This window comes from Habropoda laboriosa, unplaced genomic scaffold, assembly GCF_001263275.1.
Source record: "Habropoda laboriosa isolate 0110345459 unplaced genomic scaffold, ASM126327v1 scaffold46, whole genome shotgun sequence".
NCBI lineage: Eukaryota > Metazoa > Arthropoda > Insecta > Hymenoptera > Apidae > Habropoda > Habropoda laboriosa.
The window spans coordinates 707,406-727,763 of NW_017100145.1; the positions used below are offsets into that span (position 1 = coordinate 707,406).

General features: G+C 44.4%; 1 protein-coding gene across 1 annotated transcript in view; it reads right to left on the reverse strand.

The window, feature by feature from the left end:
* The window catches only part of LOC108574227 (netrin receptor UNC5C-like), a 49,655-nt gene that overhangs the window by 18,900 nt on the left and 10,397 nt on the right, over window positions 1-20,358 (reverse strand). The window contains exons 2-11 of the mRNA XM_017936769.1: window positions 15,647-16,060; window positions 13,750-14,031; window positions 13,218-13,385; window positions 11,581-11,613; window positions 10,894-11,058; window positions 9,460-9,501; window positions 3,821-3,958; window positions 2,065-2,562; window positions 811-1,768; window positions 5-86 (exon numbers count right to left, since the gene is read on the reverse strand). Of these exons, the coding sequence (XP_017792258.1) occupies window positions 5-86; window positions 811-1,768; window positions 2,065-2,562; window positions 3,821-3,958; window positions 9,460-9,501; window positions 10,894-11,058; window positions 11,581-11,613; window positions 13,218-13,385; window positions 13,750-14,031; window positions 15,647-16,060 (2,780 nt within the window). The remainder of the gene's footprint in view (window positions 1-4; window positions 87-810; window positions 1,769-2,064; window positions 2,563-3,820; window positions 3,959-9,459; window positions 9,502-10,893; window positions 11,059-11,580; window positions 11,614-13,217; window positions 13,386-13,749; window positions 14,032-15,646; window positions 16,061-20,358) is intronic.

Below are 20,358 nucleotides of genomic sequence, written 5' to 3' on the forward strand. Positions count from 1 at the left end.
CCGCGGTTGGCTCGTGGTGCTTCGCTTCCCACAGGTCTAGGATGTGCTCCGTGGGACTGGACTTGGTCGCGAAGTAATTGATGTACCTGCAATTTTCACACGTCTTTGAATTCGACCGCGGAACTGTTACGTAGTGACGTCGTAGAGGCGAAATTACCCTTTTTTTTTAAATTGAATAGAAATCGGTGGGGTTGTAGAGATATTCGTTAGATTAAGGTGGAGTCCAGTTTGGCTATCTTTACGAATTTTTTTTCGGCTAAACTAGTAAAGATATCGCGATACTTCTTTTTTCGACAGAAAGAGACATCCTTAGACTGTAATAGAACAATTTTGTTCGATGCAATTTTTAATAATATCATCGTAAATTTTGTACTCTGAGTTGAAAGATGCTGCGAAAGATCAATTACAGATATCTCAGGATAGAAACTATCGAATATTTTATAAATTTTTGTCGTGAACCGATTCACGCAGATCCTCGAAATATTATTTGGACAAAATGATAAAACTGAATAGCTGCCTTCTAAATTAGCAAGAGCAACTTCTACTTGGAATTTTCTACCTACTCCAGTGTCCAAAGAGAACCTAACGATCCAGCAAATGATTATTAGATCTACCGTAAAGTTCTGTCCGATAGTGTCATCTGAAGATCCAAAGATGAGTCATTCTGCAGAAATGGAATCCACAAATTACCATCGCGCTGGGAAGAGCTCTATTAGTAACGATCGAAATTACATTCTTCTTATTTTCTTTTAATTGACAAACAGACAGAACTTTCCGGTAGATCTGATAAAAAACGAAAGAAGTACCAACCTGTCGACCTGAAGCCTCTGCGCGAGCATCCTCCAGTCGTTGCCAAGCGCGTTCGGCGGATCGAGGCACTGGCAGAGCTGTTTCCTGAGGGACCTGGTAAACCGAAACGGTCTGAGGGTGGTGGAGTCAGTGGTCGCGTTATTAGCATGCCCGCTGCTGACCACCGTCACCTCTCTCAGCGGTCTGGTCACGCTTCCGGACGAGATCAATTGCTTCGCGCCGTCGTACACGATCCTGAACACCTGCCTGGTGTCGGAGTTCCCTTGCGACACCTGGAGTTTGTAGCTTCGGCTGTTGGTAGGTCCGAACGGTGTATCCAAACCGAAAGTCACGTGTTTCGTATTCTCCTGACAGTTCCACACGTCGCTGAACGGGATCTCTTGTCGTTCCGTCGGCGATTTACTCTGCCATTCGTTGCCGACCTCTTCTAAACTAACGCACAACGATTCACCGTTGTCTTGGAACAGCAGCGATCTCGGTTTGTCCAACCAGAAGCCGCGTATCTGCGATTCCCTGTCGGCGATAGCCTTCATCGCTGCTTTCGTGTCTTCGACAGCGTACACCCTTACGCAACATTGTCCAGCTTGGCTCGCGAACAACGCTAATCGCAATCGTTTCGTCGCTACCACGTTCTCGCAACTTTGACCGGCCAGAACGTAGCCTCGGAGCTGTTCCGTCACGATGAACGCCTCCGCGTGATCCAGCTGTGTGAACAACGGCGTGTTGATCGTCTCGTTGCCTAACGTCAGCACCCTGGTCCACGTGATCGATTGATGGTCCTTGGAAGAGGCGACCGCTGTACCATCCTCCACGCTTAGGCCGTCGCACGCCCAGACACTGAGCTCCCACGTGGCCGGATGGAGGACACCGCAGTGCTCGAACTGCAGGATCACGGGTTTGTTGAAGGTGGCCGACGAAGGGCCGCACGTCACCACCGCAGATAGTTGGGTGATACCGTCTACAGGGAGAGACGAGAGTCGTGAGATCCCAACTAACTGCTTGGAAAGCATTCTGAACGCTCGAAGCAAGTGGGCGCGTCTTAAACAATCTAACGCAACATTCTCCAGCATCGATTAGAAGGGACACGGGATTGGTATCGTGCTCTGGCCTGAAAGACAACCGAAACCACTCTCCGTCTATGGTGTCCGTGTGAATTGAATCGCAATTGGAGGTGGTCGGGGATCGATGAGGCGTTCGTTCCAGAGGAACCGTCACGGACACCGCTTGGCAATTAATAATGCACGCACCACTTACCGGGTAATCGAGGCCTAAAGCGATCCTCGTTCAGCACCGCCAGGTAGAGTTCCTCCCTTAGTGGCTTGGGTACGGCTCCCTCGGGCACGGACATCGATATGCCAGCGTCCGGAAGTACGAGTAGAGCGCCGCGTGTGTTCACTGCTGCTCCAGCAACGTTTCCGGTGTCGAGCTTTGGTAAACGGACGCTCTCCGAGGCGACGTTGTAGGTGGAATCGGAGGAAGGGTAGGAGCTAGTGATGCTGTTCTCGCAATCGGAGTGGAGCTGCTTGTCGCTGCAGGACTCCTGGGTCGAGGTGCTTGGCGTTGGCGACATTGGCGAGGGTTGAGGGGCGATCGATAAGTGCGGTACGTCGTAATGGTGCTCGGAGAGGGATCTCGACATCGACAGCTTCGGGTCGAAAGGATACTCGTAGCAGGCCGGCACGCTCGTCGCTGTTACGTCCGGCTGAAGGCTCAGCTTCTTGTCCTGGTCCGGGAAGAACTCCGGCTGGAATTCTGAAACGCACACCGCCGAGCCACGGCTCGTGGGTATCTCTGCGCGCTGCGGACAGACGCCGCTGTGATACTATTCCGATTTCAGAGTGTACGAGGTTCGCCACTTTCATCGGTCTCAATTTTTGTTCCATTTTTTTTTTTTGCTGCTTTTGGGGAGTGACGAAGCGTTCGTTCATTCTTCGCACTAGACGATTGTATCGTTTGTATATACAATAGTCACAGAGAAGGAGATTATTATTCCTTTTTTTTTTGTGAATTTTGGGAGTGGTAAAATGTTCCTTCATTCTTTGAGCAAGACGATTGTATTATCATACGTACGATAGTCACAGAGAAGGAAATTATTATTCCTTTTCTTTTTTTGGTGGGTTTTGGGAGTTCTTTAACCCTATAAGTCTAAGTGGGTCTCCAGAGTTTCATACATTCTAACGAATGTTCATTAACCTCTAAGTCCAGGGGTGTTTTAAGCTTGCAGAATTTTTTTGAGGGTCAAAATAGTCTACTATCGAATGCACGAAAATGTGAAAATCATTGGTCTTGTGGTGTGAGATGATTGTGTATTACCGTACAAGAGTCACAGAAAAGGAGCCTGAAATGAAATTAGACTTCTAGGAAGAGTCTGATCAAAGATGAGAAAGCGGTCTAGCAAGTGTTCAAGTGAACTCTAGAGAAGACTGGAAACGTTCGATACTTTTGTTACACTCGTAAAATTCTTTGATAAATTACACCGGTTGACATTTTCAATTCATTACTACTATCGTTGACGTAATTTCTGAATAAATCCAGGGAGTAGTAGCGTTGCTAATGGAAGAGTAATTGAAGATCCACGATCTCGTTGAATGCAAGTCGTGTTAAAGTCACGTAAATGTCGTAGAGCTTGTACTATCCATCACCGAGCGTCACTTTTCTTAAGTTATTACTCGCGAAACCTGTTCATCGTTAAGTATTCCATATATGAATAATAAAATCCTTTCGTTATATTCCTCTGTCCGTATTAAATATTCTAATCAACCGAACACAGAATAAATCTCGTTCTTCAGATGAAAGTAGCGAAGCACGCACTTGTGTCGGTCAAACTTCGAAATAGTATCATTTTTAAATGGTTTGAAAGCGAACGAAGGATCGAAAATAGATGTTTCCGCAACTGTAAGACCATCTGAAACGTGAAACATAATTACGTACATCCAGTCGCGTGTTTCGTTCCTTCGTTCGCGGATAGTCTTTCTTTTTCTTTCTTTCTTTCCATCTGTGAAATGCTTACCGTTACGGGCCATGGAGTAAAGGGAATGGTCCCGACCTTTGCGCCTCAGAAGCTTCGCTAAGAAAAATGCCAGGCCGCCGATTACCACACACGCGACAGTCAAGCCGACGTACAGAGCCACGTCCATCTGCCTGTTCGCTGTGAACATCAAACGACGTGCTTCTTTCTTACTCCCGTCTCGCGAACCGGTCACAGAGACCACTCTGCCATGCAGAATCGTTGAATGTTAATTGGTTTATTATCGAAACCGCTTCTCTCCATTTTTCCTCTCTCGCGTGAATTTTTAGCAAAGGCATTCTATCACAGTATCTTTTTCAACCTTTGCGTCGAACAGTTTAACCCTTTGACGACTGTTATGTCGCATCAAACTATTTAAATTAAATGGACGTACGAAATTTGCAAGCTTTCAGCGATCATTTTTAAAGTGAAAAGAAATTGGTAGTAACGGAAACGAAGGAACTGTACAGTTTTCAACTTGCACAAAATATCGGCAACTGTTCACTGGGAAAAATACCAGGACGGAATGTTACATCGGAAAGCTACGATATTGAAAAGGCAAATGAACACGTAACACTTGCAAATTGGCCATTACGGCCTCTCTACACATGCGAACTTTCCTCGAAAACCATACGAGTCAACGCGGTAGAATCCATTGGTCGGTCTACCGGGACACGCAACAGAAGCGAGAAAGGATGACCCGCTAATTCGAGACTTTGTTACGTCGTGGCGTTTAAGCCGCGCGTCGAAAGATTATCGCCGGGACCGAGAGATTACAGTAACCAGCGGGCGTTAATTCCTCGTTTTAAGGGGCCACTCTCCTCGCGATACGATCTCGTGTAGCCGTTTAAGACGTACCATGCAAATGGCGCCGGTAATTCTCGCGTATCCGCGAAGCGTGCTCATCGCGGACGAGCACAGACCGACCGACCATTCATGAATAATTTACGCGGCAACTTTTATACGCCCTTCTCTCTCTCTCTCTCTGTTGCCTTCTTTTTCTTTCTTCTTTCTTTACGACGAAACGTGTTCACGCGGGGAACCGAGGGTTCCTTTTGGGGTAGAAAGAGAAGGAGAGTATTACGGCAGGGAGACAAAAGGGAAGAAAAAAGAAAGAAGCGATGGAAGAAGAAGACGAGTTTTTAAACGTTTCCCGCGTGCCGCTAAATATTACGAGCATCGTCCGAGGAAAGTTTTAAGCTCGGTTCCTCTCCATTTACACCGAGGGGACAACGTCGTTTCCTACCCCCCCGGCCCTTTTCTGCCCATTCTTTATTCTCAGCTTTTATCGTTTTACAACGTCTCGAGCGTTTATTTCGCGCTTTCGACGATAAACATTTCGGATGATTATTATCACGGCCGTTAAACGGACCGAGCGGTAAAGGGAAAAAAGAGGAAAAATAGCGGACGCGACTGGAATGGAATAATAATAATTTTAAGTGGTCGCTGGAAAAGAGAAGAGCGAACGGCAGACACAGGAATGGCAACAAAGACGACGTGGGACGCGATTAAAACCGCGACACACAACAGCGTAGAGAATCGAGGAGAGAGAATTACGCCACGGGCAGCGTGATAGTCTCGGTTGAAATCGGGATTGAATTACGCTGGATGCAAAGTTTCACCGTGATTCGAACGCGTTTTATGAATTATGTAACGGAGACGATCTCGTCGGGGATATCTGACGCTGGACCGTTTCGCAAATGCGCCGATCTGACGTGAGACGTGGCGTCGTAAATCGCGAAAGTTCGCGGATATCAATTTGCGAAACGAGATGCGAAACGGAGGAATTATTCTTCGAAAGTTTTCTTGCTCGTGGATGCTGGTTATGCTTGTGTTCGTGTGGCGAATGATTGTGACATTTTGACAATTTAGGGTGGATTCTTATTTTTTTATTCTAATCCTGGTGATAGGTCTGAGAAGGAGATTTGATTTAATTTTGGTTTAAGATAGAAAGATGAAATTTTAGAGGAGAAAATTAACCCTTCATATATTGATTATTTTGTTTTTAATGAAATCATTGAAAATTTAATGCGGAATTGCAGTGATTCTGCAGTGGAAACATTGATAATTTTTGTACAAAATTCTGAGAATTATACTGTTGCAAAGGCGCTCTGTGAAATTGAAAAGATTCTATTCTAAATCATTGAAACATTTTCATAAAATTCACAAGAACGATTAAAGCAGTTTTCAGAAAATGTAAAATAGACTGTCTCCATATTCCCTATTAAATCCTAAACTCGTTGACCACAAAAATCCACCAATAAAATCCGAAATCTTTCCAGCACAAATTCAACACAAAAAGCATCCTCACACTTCTCCCCAAAAAATTCTCTCAAAACAACCAACAGTACTGCTACGTGTAAAGGGTTAAATTCCCATTCACCAGTACAACTACACATCCCAAAAACCCCACCGTACCAACTTGAACACGTCTAAAATAGGACTAAAAAAAAAAAGAAGAATTCCTCCCACGCGTTTCACCCCTCGAAGCGTCGTGATCGTGTGGCGCGTTAGAGTTGCGCGTGCCTGGGCGGAAGATTTTCGAGAAATCCTCCGTGAGGCTTGCAGGCGGGTAAGAAAGCGGCGTCTGACGTTCCTAAGCTTCTTCCAATTTTAGAATGTCAAAGCCATTCCCGGTTGTAACCCCGGTACGTGACTCTCGAAGGGCCGACTTCTCGTTCGCAGGATCATGTGCGTCTGGTTGGCGCACGCTTGTCCCAGGGACACGTGCTTCGAACATCAATATACGCGGCGACGAAAACGCATACGAATAGCGTGTAGACGGAAGAAGACGAAGAAAGTAGGAGGTGGAGGAGAGAAGCGCGTGTGTATTCCCTAAAACGCAATAGTTCCACGTCGTTAGCCCGGTTAGGCTTCCTCCTACCGTGTATATCACCCCTCGGCACAGCCTGAAAAGTGGCGCAAGGGGGGCGTAGAGATTTATTTTCTTAGCGGCAATTGATAACGCTTCATAACCCCCGGCTAATGTATCTGAAGCCTATAATTCATACGGAACCCCTTGGATTTTCTCGTGGTTGCGATTTCTGTTCCCTTTCAGCGCTGTTCCTTCGGTTTTTGAAAGTATCAGCACGCCTGAGTGACTTTGAAAATTTTTGAGAAATTACTTTTAGATATTGGCAAGTGAGATTTGTTAAGGATGACTAATGGGAGCGAAAACTTTTGTGGAATCTTTGGTAAGGGTGATTCTGGAGAATTTACGAAGACTTCAGAAAATTCGGGAGATTCAGAATTTCAGAAGATTCAGAATTTCAGCAGATTTAGAGTTTCAGAAGATTCAGAATTTCAGGAGATTCAAAATTTCAGAAGATTCAGGAGATTCAGAGTTTCAGAAGATTCAGAATTTCAGGAGATTCAAAATTTCAGAAGATTCAGAGTTTCAGGAGATTCAAAATTTCAGAAGATTCAGAGTTTCAGAAGATTCAGAATTTCAGGAGATTCAGGAGTTTGAGTTTCAGAAGATTCAGAATTTCAGGAGATTCAAAATTTCAGAAGATTCAGGAGATTCAGAGTTTCAGGAGATTCAAAATTTCAGAAGATTCAGAGTTTCAGAAGATTCAGAATGTCAGGAGATTCAGGAAATTCAGAATGTCAGGAGATTCAGAATTTAAGAAGATTAAGGAGATTCAGAATTTCAGAAGATTCAGGGGATTCAGAGTTTCAGAAGATTCAGGAGATTCAGAATTTCAGAAGATTCAAAATTTCAAAAGATCTCGGCCTAAAACCACACTAAATTTCTCTCGACTTGGACTGTACCCTTTTCCACCTCATACATATGACCATTGTAAAAGAAGGGGTTAATCACGAGCCTTTTCGATACTCGTTCCACTTTAACCGTTTCCCCGAAAATCACCAAGAAACTACCCAACACCGTCGTGATCGCAGTTCACAAGTGTTCCCGCGTCTTATCGCGGCTTTCGTGGAAAATCGAAGTGTAGAGTGGGGCGGTTGTTTCTGGCCAGCCGTCCCCCCTTTCGACGATCCACGTACACGTTGTAGGTCTCCGCCATGGGATAATGGCACTTTATTTGCATGCACGATCAATTTCCCTAGCCAGAGTGGGGCTTGCGGGGGGCGTAACGGCTACCGATTACATAATTTTCTTCGATATTAAAGCGGTCCCACCCCCGTCGACGCCAGTCGATGGGGAGTATCGCGTGCAACTTTGATGTGGCGCTCGGTCGATAGAATCGTCCAGGGGACCTCTCTCTCTCTCTCTGTCTGGATCTATATACAATCAAGAGTGTGCCACCCTTGGACTATAACCAGCAGCTGAAACCTGCCGCGCCACACCTCATTGTTGCGATTGTTTGACCGCGGAATCGACGCGAAGCGTCAATAATTAACCGGTCGCGTAATTAAAAGTAAATACGCGAAGGGGACGCGGACGGTTTGGTCGTTCGCGTGGAAAACTTGCTGGGTAAATAGAGGAGGGATCGCTCGGGAGGACCGGGGAATGGCCTGGGGCATTTTTCTCAGGGAACGGAGTCTCGCGAAAAGCGATTATTGGACGTGATGTGACGGGAGATGCTGGGAAAGTGGTGGATAAATGGTAAATTTGGTGAAAAGGGTAGGCGGTGGAAATTGGTAATTAAGTATTCTTTTGATCGAGTCGTGGAGTTTAGTAAACGTTTTCACCCTTCGTATCTTGCTTTCTGATATTTTTCGGTGGCTCCGTGTTTGCGTTAATTGTTCGATATTTTGTACCAGGGCATCAAAATTAGACTTGAAGCGAAAAGTTAACTTTATACCAAACACCATTGATCGTGAAATTTTCAACGTAATTCGTACCAAAAGTGAGTCACTCAGAAACCAAAGTGACTAATTCCACTTATCGCAACTGGTGCTTAAATATTCTCGTATAAATTAAATTCCACAAATTCTGTTTGGTAGAGTTAGTCATTCAGCTTCCAAGCACCTGAACAGTGATCAAACATTCCCTAACAGAGATCTAAATTCCTACAATCTTCCCACGAAAAAAAATCGAACGAACGAGAAATAAAGGGTTAATCCGCACAATCTTCTCTCTACAAAGGAACGAAGAGAGATCGACAAATCGAGTGGTTCGTCATCTCGATCCTCTCTACGGGCGACAGAATAGGCGTTCCCATCAGCCCCATTAGGTGACTATTTTCTCGCGTTTGAATGGTTACGCGCGACGCCTTCCAACGCCGCGTTAATACACCTTGAATCGATGAATGTCGTTGCAGCGTGCACGACGAGAGAGACCTTCTGTTCTATTTTCCCGCGGCGGGACGACCGCGATTCGAGCGGTATCAGATCGCGAGGCGAATAGAAACGGCGCTCAGAGGCCGTGAACAATCCATCTAAGAATGTCGCGCGACGAGTCGAGCGTATTTTCTTCACGGCTGGTCGCGCCCTGTGCCTCCTACTCGCTGTATTTCGATTTTCGCGCGTCGTCGCCGCGGAACGAATCGGGGGTGGAACCGTCTCGACGCGGTTCGCGATTATCTAATCGTGACGCCACCTTCCTTTCTTCGCGTCGCGGTGTCACGGTGAAATGCGTGTCGATTTTTCACGCGCGTGAAAATTCTTTTTATCCTCGAATCTCTGATTACGGTGTGTTAATATGTACGTGGAGAATTTGTCGAGTTTGGACTCACCTTCCTCCGTTAAATGCGCGCCGCCCATCTTCGTGTTGGCACCTGGAAGAATAACGATGGATCGTTGACTATGGTACAGGGATAAAAATTTCATTTGTGAGATACGACAATTGAAAATTTTTTATATTTTTGTAGCAACTTTTTCGTGCTCAATTTTGCATATAATTTTTAGCGAAATTTTCTACTTTTCATAGTTACGGTTTCTTTTCTTTTTCGAAGAGGATTTACTTTTTGCTTTTAAAAACTGTAAAGACTGTCTGGGCATTTAATTGACTAAAATGAAGCTGGTCAAACGAAGCCTAACTCCACACCGCTGACTTCCACTTCAATATAGACTGTCTGAAAACTTCCGCTTTAAGCTTGAATCGCTAATGTTATCAAATAGATCCACCAAACAGCGTAAAGTTCTATAATCTGAAGTTTAGTTAAATCGTTAAATATTCCCTTTTTACTACCGATGCCACAATATATTTTAACGAACTACCTTACGATTTAATCCTTATCGAATTGAACAAACGGAAAGTTCTAATTAACCTGCTAACTTTTAGTTTCATACGAAAGAATATTTTTTATTCGTAAAATAAATAATGTACAAATACGTTTCAAAGTATCTAGAGACGATTGAAGTATTTATTAAGATTAATTAAAGGTGAATAAAATCCTCGAAACCTTGATAATACACATTGAGTATTTTCGTTGAATCGATAGCAGTCAAAGGGTTAAAATACCAATGAAACCAGCGATTTAATTTTCCATACACATCGTAGACATTTCTTCCAACAAGTTAACTCTGTCTCTTTGTATCTCCATAAAAATCAACCATCCCAAATTCACCCTCTTAAAAAAGTACCCTTTTTTATACTCTCCGTCCATCTTAAAGCATTCTTTCAGGATTATTTTAAACATTATTTCGAGTGAATAACTCTACTACAATATTTATGATTTTCCCTTCAACTTCGAAAAATCAGTTCTATGTAATTGAAAAACAAACCCTAATTCTACTACTCCCAAAAACTAATACATAATTTGGTACTTTTCTAACCATAAGGATGTCGTTCCATGTTAACCCTTTCATTACTATTGGCGCCTATAGGCGTTTCGAAAATTTTCTCGCACTATACCGTTAGATCCTCTCGGTGCACTCCCACCTTGATTTAACACATAATTTCATCCTTCACGCGCTCTCACTTTAATTTAATAAACCGAATTTCAGAACGCTACGGCCAAAATAAGAAATTTTGCTGCCGTGGACTATAATTTACCGCCAATTACCCACGTTACGCGTTGAAATCTACCGTAGCGAAAGGGTTGGACAATTTAGAAAAGAAGACCTAACCCTGCTGCTCTCGCAAACCACCGCACAGTCCAAGTATTTTTCGAGCCATAAGGTCTTCGAAGGGAACAACGACGATCGACAAAGATCTACAAACTCACTGTTGCACATGCCACCGGTGCAATTCGCCACGCTGATGTCTCTCCCCTGGCACTGTCGTCCACCATGGCTCGGCGGTGGTTCGTCGCAGGATCTTCTTCTGGTGTGCGTGCAGTCGGTGCCGCAGACCGACCATGCTGACCATCTGGACCATCCACCGTCCACGACTGTCGCGTAGCCGAGAAAAAAAAGAAGGAAGAACTGTTGGAAAGATCGTCTCTTTCTCGTGGAGTCGTTAAGGGGACTCGGATCGACGTAAAGCGACGGTAAAAAGCCAGGTGGAAACGGGACTCGTAACTCGTCCGCGTATCCCCATGAGCCTTGTTCGAAAGCCATACTCGTCAATTCGACTGTGCTCGCTTCCTTTTCGTTTAATTGACTCGTACTGGCTTGTGGAAGGAAAAAAGGAAAGAAACGGACCTCCCTTGTGTGTACCCGTTTAATCTTCGACCACGTTACTCGGATTCGTCGCGACACTGTACTTACAAATCGCTCTTTACCCCCGTTTTTCACTTATCCTTCTCGAGGTTTTCGATCGACAGTGGTTTTATGGTAAATATGACTTTTTCTCGAGGTCTTCGATCGAGAATGGTTGTATGGTAAATACGATTTTTTCTCGAGGTTTTCAATCGAGAATGGTTATACGGTGAATATGATTTTTGAGAAGGAATTTACGGGAGGACACTTACCTAGAGTGTTGGTGAACTCCTCCAGAGTACCGGCTATTCCAAAGCGAGCGTTAAGACAGAAAGACGTATAGGTGCATTATCGAAAGCGGACAGACAGTTTGTGAGAAACACGTGCGCACACAGAAGCGACAGTAATGGTATAGATTCTCGAATTAACCCCTTCGTCTCATGGTTGCTCGCGGTAGTTACCCCTTTCGATGCTTAGGGGTAGCTATGGTGACCCTTTGGAAAGCGAGCTTTACGCGTTAGGGGTGAAGATAGTCATGTGGTGTTTATATCTTAGAGGTGGTAACTAGGCAATGGAAATTTTAATCGTAATTTAGCGCAGGAGTAGTAATTCTCGTTGCATAATTTAGTGTACAGAATGGGCCACGGCCTCTAGCCGTGATAGTACGAGAAAATCTTTATACGTGATTTACATGGTTTCAAAAGGTAAATAAGGTGAAAGACAAATTTGAAAAATTTTTTTTCAAGATTACCTATGTTTTTTTTGGCACGAATGTATATATTTTTTCTACTGTGCGTTTCGTGGACTCGAATTTTTAATCAGACGTGAAACTTCCATAAAGTATTTTTTCTTCCATCTTGTTCACCCTTTTAAACCATTTAACCCTTTGACTGCAGCGTGCTCTAAGGACCATCAAATTATGCGACGCTACACTTGCACGCATGTCAATGGAACTCGCTGAAAAATACATTGTAAGCATACGACAATATCGAAATTGTCAAATGTATCGTAGTAAACAAATTTTTTTCGTCGTATATACCCACCTTTCGTATATATTGACGAATATAACAAAGCGTATATACACGTCTGTAGCAGTCAAAGAGTTAAACAACGCACAGAACTTTTTTCGTACATTTATATAGCTCGTTTCACTTGGCTCACCCTGTACAAACGCGCAGAAGGATTGTCAATTCTCCTGCACGCTCGTCAACCTTCTCCCGTATACAAAGTGTTAATCTTGACGAAATATAACTAGCGAGAGGGAAAAAACTTGAAATTCCATCGACTCATTACTAATTCATCTCGAATTCACATTCACAAGTTCCACCCGCAAGAAACGCGTAAAATGACTAAACACCGTATAAGAATTCCGCGAGCGCGTCGCCGCGAGACACCACACGATCGAAGGGGTTAATATTTCACTCGTCGATACTCCTCCGATTCCCCGCCGTTTCCCGTGGACGCGCGGCCACCGACCATTTTCAATACACTCTGCACGACGCGAGTCCGTGCAGGTGCCTTGAGGATGTCGCGAGGCATTTTCGAAAGGTGAATACGATTTAAGAGCGGCTCGCGGAGACATCGTTGCGTCGTGAGAGAGGGAAGAAGCTCGTAAATCAAACGGGAGAGGAGACTCTCTTTCTCCGCTGCAGCATTGGTAATATCGGTTTGTCGTGGCCGGAACCTGCCTGCCAGTCGCCTTCTCCACACCACTCTCACAATCGAGAGAGGACTCTCTCTCCCGTTGGACGGTGTACGCCCCGCGCAACCAGATAGAAATAGACGAGAAACGGATAGCAAGAAATCTCTGTCCGAACGATGGAAGCGGCGTATCGACGTTAACGAACCGTGATGCTTCCTTGAAAATCTCATTCCACCCTTGGGTATAATGAATTCAAAGGACACTCACCGGGACAGGCGGTGTTGCAGTCCATCTTCTGCTGGGACGGGCCTAAGCACGGCTGACCTCCGTTCATCGGAGACGGATTCGTGCAGGTCCGAGTACGTTTCTGACCACCTTTCGCGCATCTCGAGTGACATTCCGACCAGGCAGACCACGAAGACCATCCTCCGTTCACTGGAACAAGATTTCCACGGTGATTCGATTTTATTTTGGGCTTTTGTCCAGGGAAAGGGTTAATTTAAGCTCAGAATGACGAGAATTGCAACTTTCATGTGCAAACTAAATTTTGATCTTCCTTACAGTACACCTTAGTACTGATTAGTTACAGAAATCTCTAACGCTCAAATTAAAAATTTTAATTAGTGAAAACGTGTCCCGAAAGTTCCGAATTTCTACTTTTCGCATGAAATAAATTTCTCTGTCGCAAGGTAATTCTTTTTTGTGAAAAGTGTGCGTACATGTACCGTGTGAAGAATGGAGAAACGAAGGGATCGTGGGAATAAGCGTGCGATGTTAAGTACGAAGGTGGAAGACTTACCATAAACGGTGAGGCTGACAGGCTCGCTGAGTCTCCTAGCCGCGATGTTCTCCGCGACGCAAGTGTAATTCGCCTGATGGCTGAGTTTCGCCTGGCCCACCAGAAGGTGTCCCTCGCTCGACACTAAAAGCGTGTCCGACTCGGTGTCGACAGGAACGTTATTTCTTAGCCAGTACACCCTCGGTGGTGGCACTCCCACAGGAGGAAGACACCTGAGTTCGGTGCTCTGGCCCGCTTCCACCGATACCGAGTACGGCGGGGACTCGAATTGCTTTTTCAGGTCTGGGAAAATAGGAATTTATGGCTCTCTCAGAAACACGATATAAAGGACGGGACAAAACACCGTGTCTCTCTCTCTCTCTCGATGGTGAGAAAGGTTGATGTTAACGTTCCTGCGTGGAGCAGTCGGATAAAAGAAGAGGAACTGGCGTTAAATTGAAACGAATGGAACTGAAGAATATTTCACGGTTGAAAGGAATTATTTCGTTTGCTGGGTGATCCTTAAGTGACTGAACGACCACTTCCAATTACACGTGGAAAAGAAAGTAAATGCACGGTTTAACGAAATGTTTTTTAACGATACAGATACCTTTTTTAATTTTTGAAATATTCACTCCCAAATGAAGGAAAATTTGAAAATTGTGCGGGTTTCAAAGGGTTAAATTTTAATTACAGATCCCTTAGAGATGGGTCATTGTTGAGATATTGATTTTCAAATGAAAGTGAAGGAAAAATTAAAAATTGTGTAGGTTTCAAAGGGTTAAATTTGAATTACAGACCCTCACTGATGAATCTGAATTTTTATTTCACCATCACAACCTTATGCGGAATTTTAGAAATTTTAATATTTGATTATCTTCGACAGTAGCTATACTATTTTTTTTCTTTTTTTTTTTTTTTTAAAGAAATATCTCACTTAACAACAAGCTTAAGCCTAAGTAAATTCCCATAAATAACAGATAACGTATCATCTCTTCCCCCATACACAATTTTTTGGCACGAACGACCCCTATTTTTTATTTTCCATTCGACCGTGGAAATGAATTATTCGAAAACAAATTTTGTTTTTAAAGTACTCGCGAATCAGGGATAACAGGCTGATTTATGTCCGCCGTTTTGACGGGGCAAGTTTTTGCTCGAAAGGGAGTTACGTAAGAGGAGGAGCACCGGACAAACGGTCCTTTCCTAAATTGATTCTCTTAGAAACTCCACGGTTGCCGGTCATTGTGTTGCCACGCATTAAGGGTCAGAATTAAATAATGACTTCGCTTAGGAGAATCAAGATAATTACGAGGGGCCAGAAGGGGAAGTAAGACGAAAGTCGTAACTGTCCTGACAGTGGGGCGAACAAATGTCCAGGGCGAAATATTTATCGGCGAACTTCTTGGAAGAATTCAGATGTCTCACATGTGCGAAAACTTCTGCTTCGAGTAATTACACAATCACTCTTACTGATTGCGTGCTTCGACGAAATGCTTAACAGGTCGAGAAATGTGAGAAATTCGTTGAAATTAGCCAGTCACAGATTTTTGAGAAAAATCAGAAAATTTCAAATTATTCCTTTTTAATAAATATTCAAAAAATTTTATTCTGACATTGAGAAAAGTTTATTCAACAATTCTCTGGAAACTTTTAAGCAATTTTATTATTCTTATTTTCTATCGTTTCAGGATAAATAGAATCTTTGCGCTTTAATTTCAAAGAAAGCACCATAATGTCAATATTCAAATTTTCCCGCCAAAAAGATCGACAAGACTTTTTGACTATCCCAAAATAAACCAATAATTTTAGCTGCTTTGGCATACTTAAAAAAAAATTGAACTTGAACTGTCCAAAGTACTTAGAAAATTGGCATCAACCTTCGCAATTATTAAAAAGAAATAATTTTAACACTTACAAGCAACATCCACGGTAGCAGGTTGGCTCTTAATCTGTCCCGAACCAGACCAGGCGACGCATTCGCATTTGAACTTGTCTCTCCCGAAGTATTCCTCGATATGGTCTCTCGTTACGTTCAATTCGCAATCGACGATCCTTGTACCGGTGTGAGGATCCACGAAGTCTTGCTGCTGCGAGTCTTCCGCTCTCGCGTCGTTGCAACGGAAGTAGATTTGCAACGCGTGAGCAGCTTTGCAGTGCAGCGTGGCTGGTTTATTTTTCACCACGAAAGAATCGACCGGCTCGGTGAGAAACACAGGCAGATGGCCACCAGCTTCGGAGATCAGCTCTGTGTCCGTGGCTATCGTCGCTGATGGCACGTCGTCCTCCTCGAGGAGGTAGGAATCCTCGTCCTCTGCTGCATCCTCGCCTTCTGGAAAAGGACGGTCGAAATTATTTTCGGTTAATTTTTTATTCGTGACTTATTTGGAGAATATTGCGTTAGTGGAGGATACTCGTGGAATTAGAGTCACTAATTTGATTTTAGCTATTGTATTTACTTTTGATGGACCAAGATTTCAGTTGAAATAATTCCTGAGATCCTTGGTTGTTTAGTTTGTCGAATATGTATTGCATTAGCGGAGGATAATCGTGCAATTAGGGTCACTGTAGAGAGTTTGTCATTTGAATTGTCATTTTAATTTAGCTACCGATTGCCGCGTTTATTATGGATACTAGATCGAGGAGAATTTTTGTCCACTGGTGACGAAAGGGTGAAACAGTAATTTCTCAGAAATTCAGTCATCATTTTCAAAGTCGATGTCACACTTTATTCTCCTATTTTACGCACGCAACGAGGCATCTCCGATAAGCAAGCAGCGAAAGGTTAACATCCCAAAAATTCAATTACACTCTCAGATAAAATTACCAGGCGAGATTCCTCCAAAATCGCCGTGCCTTATTAATCAAAACCGTGGAGTCAAGAGTCAGAAGCTTCGATAACATCGTACCGAAAAGTCCAGTGATCAAACGAGATGAACGGAGCGTCGCTTATTATCAGCTCGTGATAAATTCACAGAATTGGATTATCGTCATTAACGCGCGGCGGGGTCCGGCAATCAGGCTGGATCAGGCTGGTGGACGCGTAGTCAGTCATTTGAATTCTAAATACACGGCTCCTGGTCCACCCTCATCCCTCGTCCTCTTTATCCCACAGTAATCGTAATTTACGATCGAGTTATTAATTCGCGCGGACATTATTCACCAGTAGCGGAAGAGAGAGGGTAAGGGGGGAGGCAAAGCTTGCTCTGGTTCCATTGAAATCGTGAAAATTCTATATTTGCTTGTCAACAATGGCCAGCGCCAGTTTCCCTCTCCCCTTGTAAATCCTCACGCCGGCCCATTAATGCCCGGCCGTCTCGCTCGCGTGAAACGACACTCGCTTGCTTCCTCGCTCGTTCCCGAGCTGCAGTAATGAATTTTCGGATTTACGCGGTGCACCGGTGCACAAGTTCGATGCATTTCCCGCCAACCAGCGGTTAGACGTTTATCCCCGTGCGACATTTGGCCGGGAGCCACAATTTTCCATCGCGATAATCGCCAACCTTCTCTGTACCCCCCCCAAAAAAAACGCTATCGAAAAAAATCCGTACGAAATACAAGAAGAAATCGCGATTCCACGCCGGTCACGTCGAAATCTCTCCCGAACATTTCAACGAGCTCAGACCAGTGTGAAAGGTATCCGCAGACTTCGCAAGCCGACATAGCGATCGACAAGCGTCACAATCGGGCGTCGCAGCTTTTTATCGTTGTCGTTGCTCGTTATTTTTCACGCTGTCTACGCGAAGGCCTCTCCATCCCGGCGAGTCGAAACGAAAAATAGAGAAAAAAGAGGGTAAAACGTGCGAAAAAAATCGGTCTTTCGCGTGGAAAAAAAATTGTCAGAATTTATACCCCCGATGGCGGGCAGATACCTTCAATATCCTGTGGAGATAGGAATCGTGCAGCGGGCAAATGAGAAGCGTCGCTCGACGAATGAACGTGAACCAACCCATCGAACGAACGAAAAAAGGAATAACACTCACACGCGTAGTTATATATGTATATAACACACATGAACATGTACTAAAAAAAGAGAGAGGGGTAAATTTTTGGGCAACGTGACGTACCGTGGCGAATTGAGGCGCGACTAAAAGAGAATTTTCATCGGTTTCCGATAATGGGTCTCGATCGACTGTCCAATGGGGAGAGAGAGAGAGAGAGAGAGGGGGGGAATCCTGCGGAATCGTGGCCAGTTTTTCCCTCCGCACGCGAAACAGCTCGTACGAAAATCCTCGTTAGCCACTTTGGCCCACCGCGACGAGCCATATCGTTGATTGAACCGCCTCGCGATTTTTCTATCTCTCGATGAAAAACTGCAATCTTCACCAGGAGTCGATTAAAACAAACGGGCCGCACGCGATGTGGAATTCGGTTCGTCCACGCTCTCGCTGTTTTCTTCCGTACACGTCGCCTTCCCCCTTCTATCCGGTTCCTCGCGAATAATTCCGCCGGGTTAAAAGTCGAAAAAACCCAGCCGTTTTCTGAATCGTCGAATATCCTCCACCTGTAGGTAACCCTTTATCGAATAAATCACACACACGCAGAAAGTCTATCCTCGTTCGTTTCTTCACAGTCCATTACAATCCCCTGGAAACACAGATTTCCTCAGAGTCGATTAAAACGAACGACCATCGCTGGCTGCGTCTATCCATCAATCCGCGATGTTTTCTTTTCGCGCCTTCGATTCTCTCTTTCTTTCTACCTTTCAACCTGTTCAAAGCTGCTCTACACACGTTCTCGAACGCATACACACGCACACATACTAGTGGAATAGAGGCATAACCGGAGTAAAAGGGAGACAGAAAAGTACGGAGAGAGGACTCAATCGAGCGAAGCCAAGAGGAGACGAGCAGTCGGCGAAAGAGGATTTCCATCGATTTCCGATAATTCCGCTGATCGGTTCGCCGATAAAGCTCCGCGGAATCGTTCCCGTCTAATTCCTATCGACGAGTTCGTATAAATTCCGGCTGGCCATTTCGCGCACAACCTCTCTCCTCTTTCTACTATCCTCTCCTTTTCTCTGTCTTTGACTGCGCTCGTACAGTATCGAGCGTACCACGCTAATTCACGCCGACCCACCCTCTGCAACCTCGTGCCTTCTTTCTTTTTTCCCTCCGGAGAGAGGCTACAGAGGGGGAAAATAGAGTAACGAGATGACCGGTTAATCGAGCGATATAATCGTGCGTGCACGCGAGCTAGAGGAAAAGAGGAGCTCGATTTGCGAGTGTAGGGGTTGGTTGAAACTGAGAATGGTTTCTCTTGATTCAGGGGAGAGGTGCTTTGTTTTCTTTGCTTGGATTGTTCTCTCGGTTCTCTGGGTCGTTTTTTGTGGTAAATGTGTTTTTAGGATTCACGTGGTTTTCGTTTTCTCTCTCGATTTTTTCTTGAAAAGTTTCGACGTTTATTTTATCCTAATTCATTTTACTCGCACGAGAAACTGTCCGAGGGAACGTCATTTTATTGAAAATTTGCGTGTGCAGTGTTCCCTCGAACAACGCGGATTTTTTCTTGAAAAATTTCGAATTTTATTTTACTCGCACGAGAGTTCTCTCGAGAACTGTCGGTAACTGTCCGAGAGCAATATGATGTATTCATTCGAAAGCAAGTCGCAACGCATTAACTCTCAGAGAGTTAAGCAAATACTCTCAGACAGTCACTCTCAGGCAGTGTCCACTCGCGAGAAATACTCTCAGACAGTCACTCTCAGACAGCGTTCACTCGCGAGAAATACTCTCGAGAGCAACTCGCGATTATACTTTCGAAAAAAATTTCACGAGTTTCACGCGATGTTATGATACTAGAGGCTAAGCCAGGCCCATATCACGCGCGATAGGGTGACTCAGCCCCTAGGTAAACTGCGTGTAAACATTGTACAGAAATCGGGTAGGACGATATGTCCTCAGTCAGTGTTTACGAGGCAGTCGAACGAGTGCCTCGACGAACGACGCCTATTCCTCGCGCTCGTAGTCTTGCAGAAATACAGTGCTTCCTCGACCAACGCGGTTTCGATTATACGCGGATTTCGAATCAATTAGCATAATTAGCGTATTAGTTAGTGTGAACTAGTTCCTCGCAATTGCCGCCGTGTACAAGAAGAAGCAGTGCAACAGAGCTCAAGCAGACAACGAACAGCCGAACTTGGGAGAAGAATCAAACGACCAGTGCGACAGTTTCGCTGTATTTATCCCCGTGAATAATGTAATTGCTACGTCAAAGTGTAGAAAAATAGAATTATCGAGTTTAATTCCATGCGTTTTCCGGAAGATCACGAAAGAGTCGTGTTTCTGGTAGAAAGTTAGCCGGTATTGGGGGCTTGTAATGAATTTTCAGAATGTGGGACGATATCTCCTTTCTAATTGTCTATTCTAAATTGCCGCGAATGGTACTTTCTACCTCTATCGAAATGTCCAATAAATTCCGAGTAGAAAGAGTTTTTGGAAACGTTCCATCGAAAAATTCACGGAGGAATACAAATTTCGTCGAACTGCGATACACTGAAATTCCTTCAAAATTTTAAGCATTCGAAATTGTATTTCTCGTCACACGCTGTACTCGCGACACATTCACAATTACCACGAACTTTCAATGCGACCATAAAACATTCCCAACGATCCTAAGAACCTTCGTAGA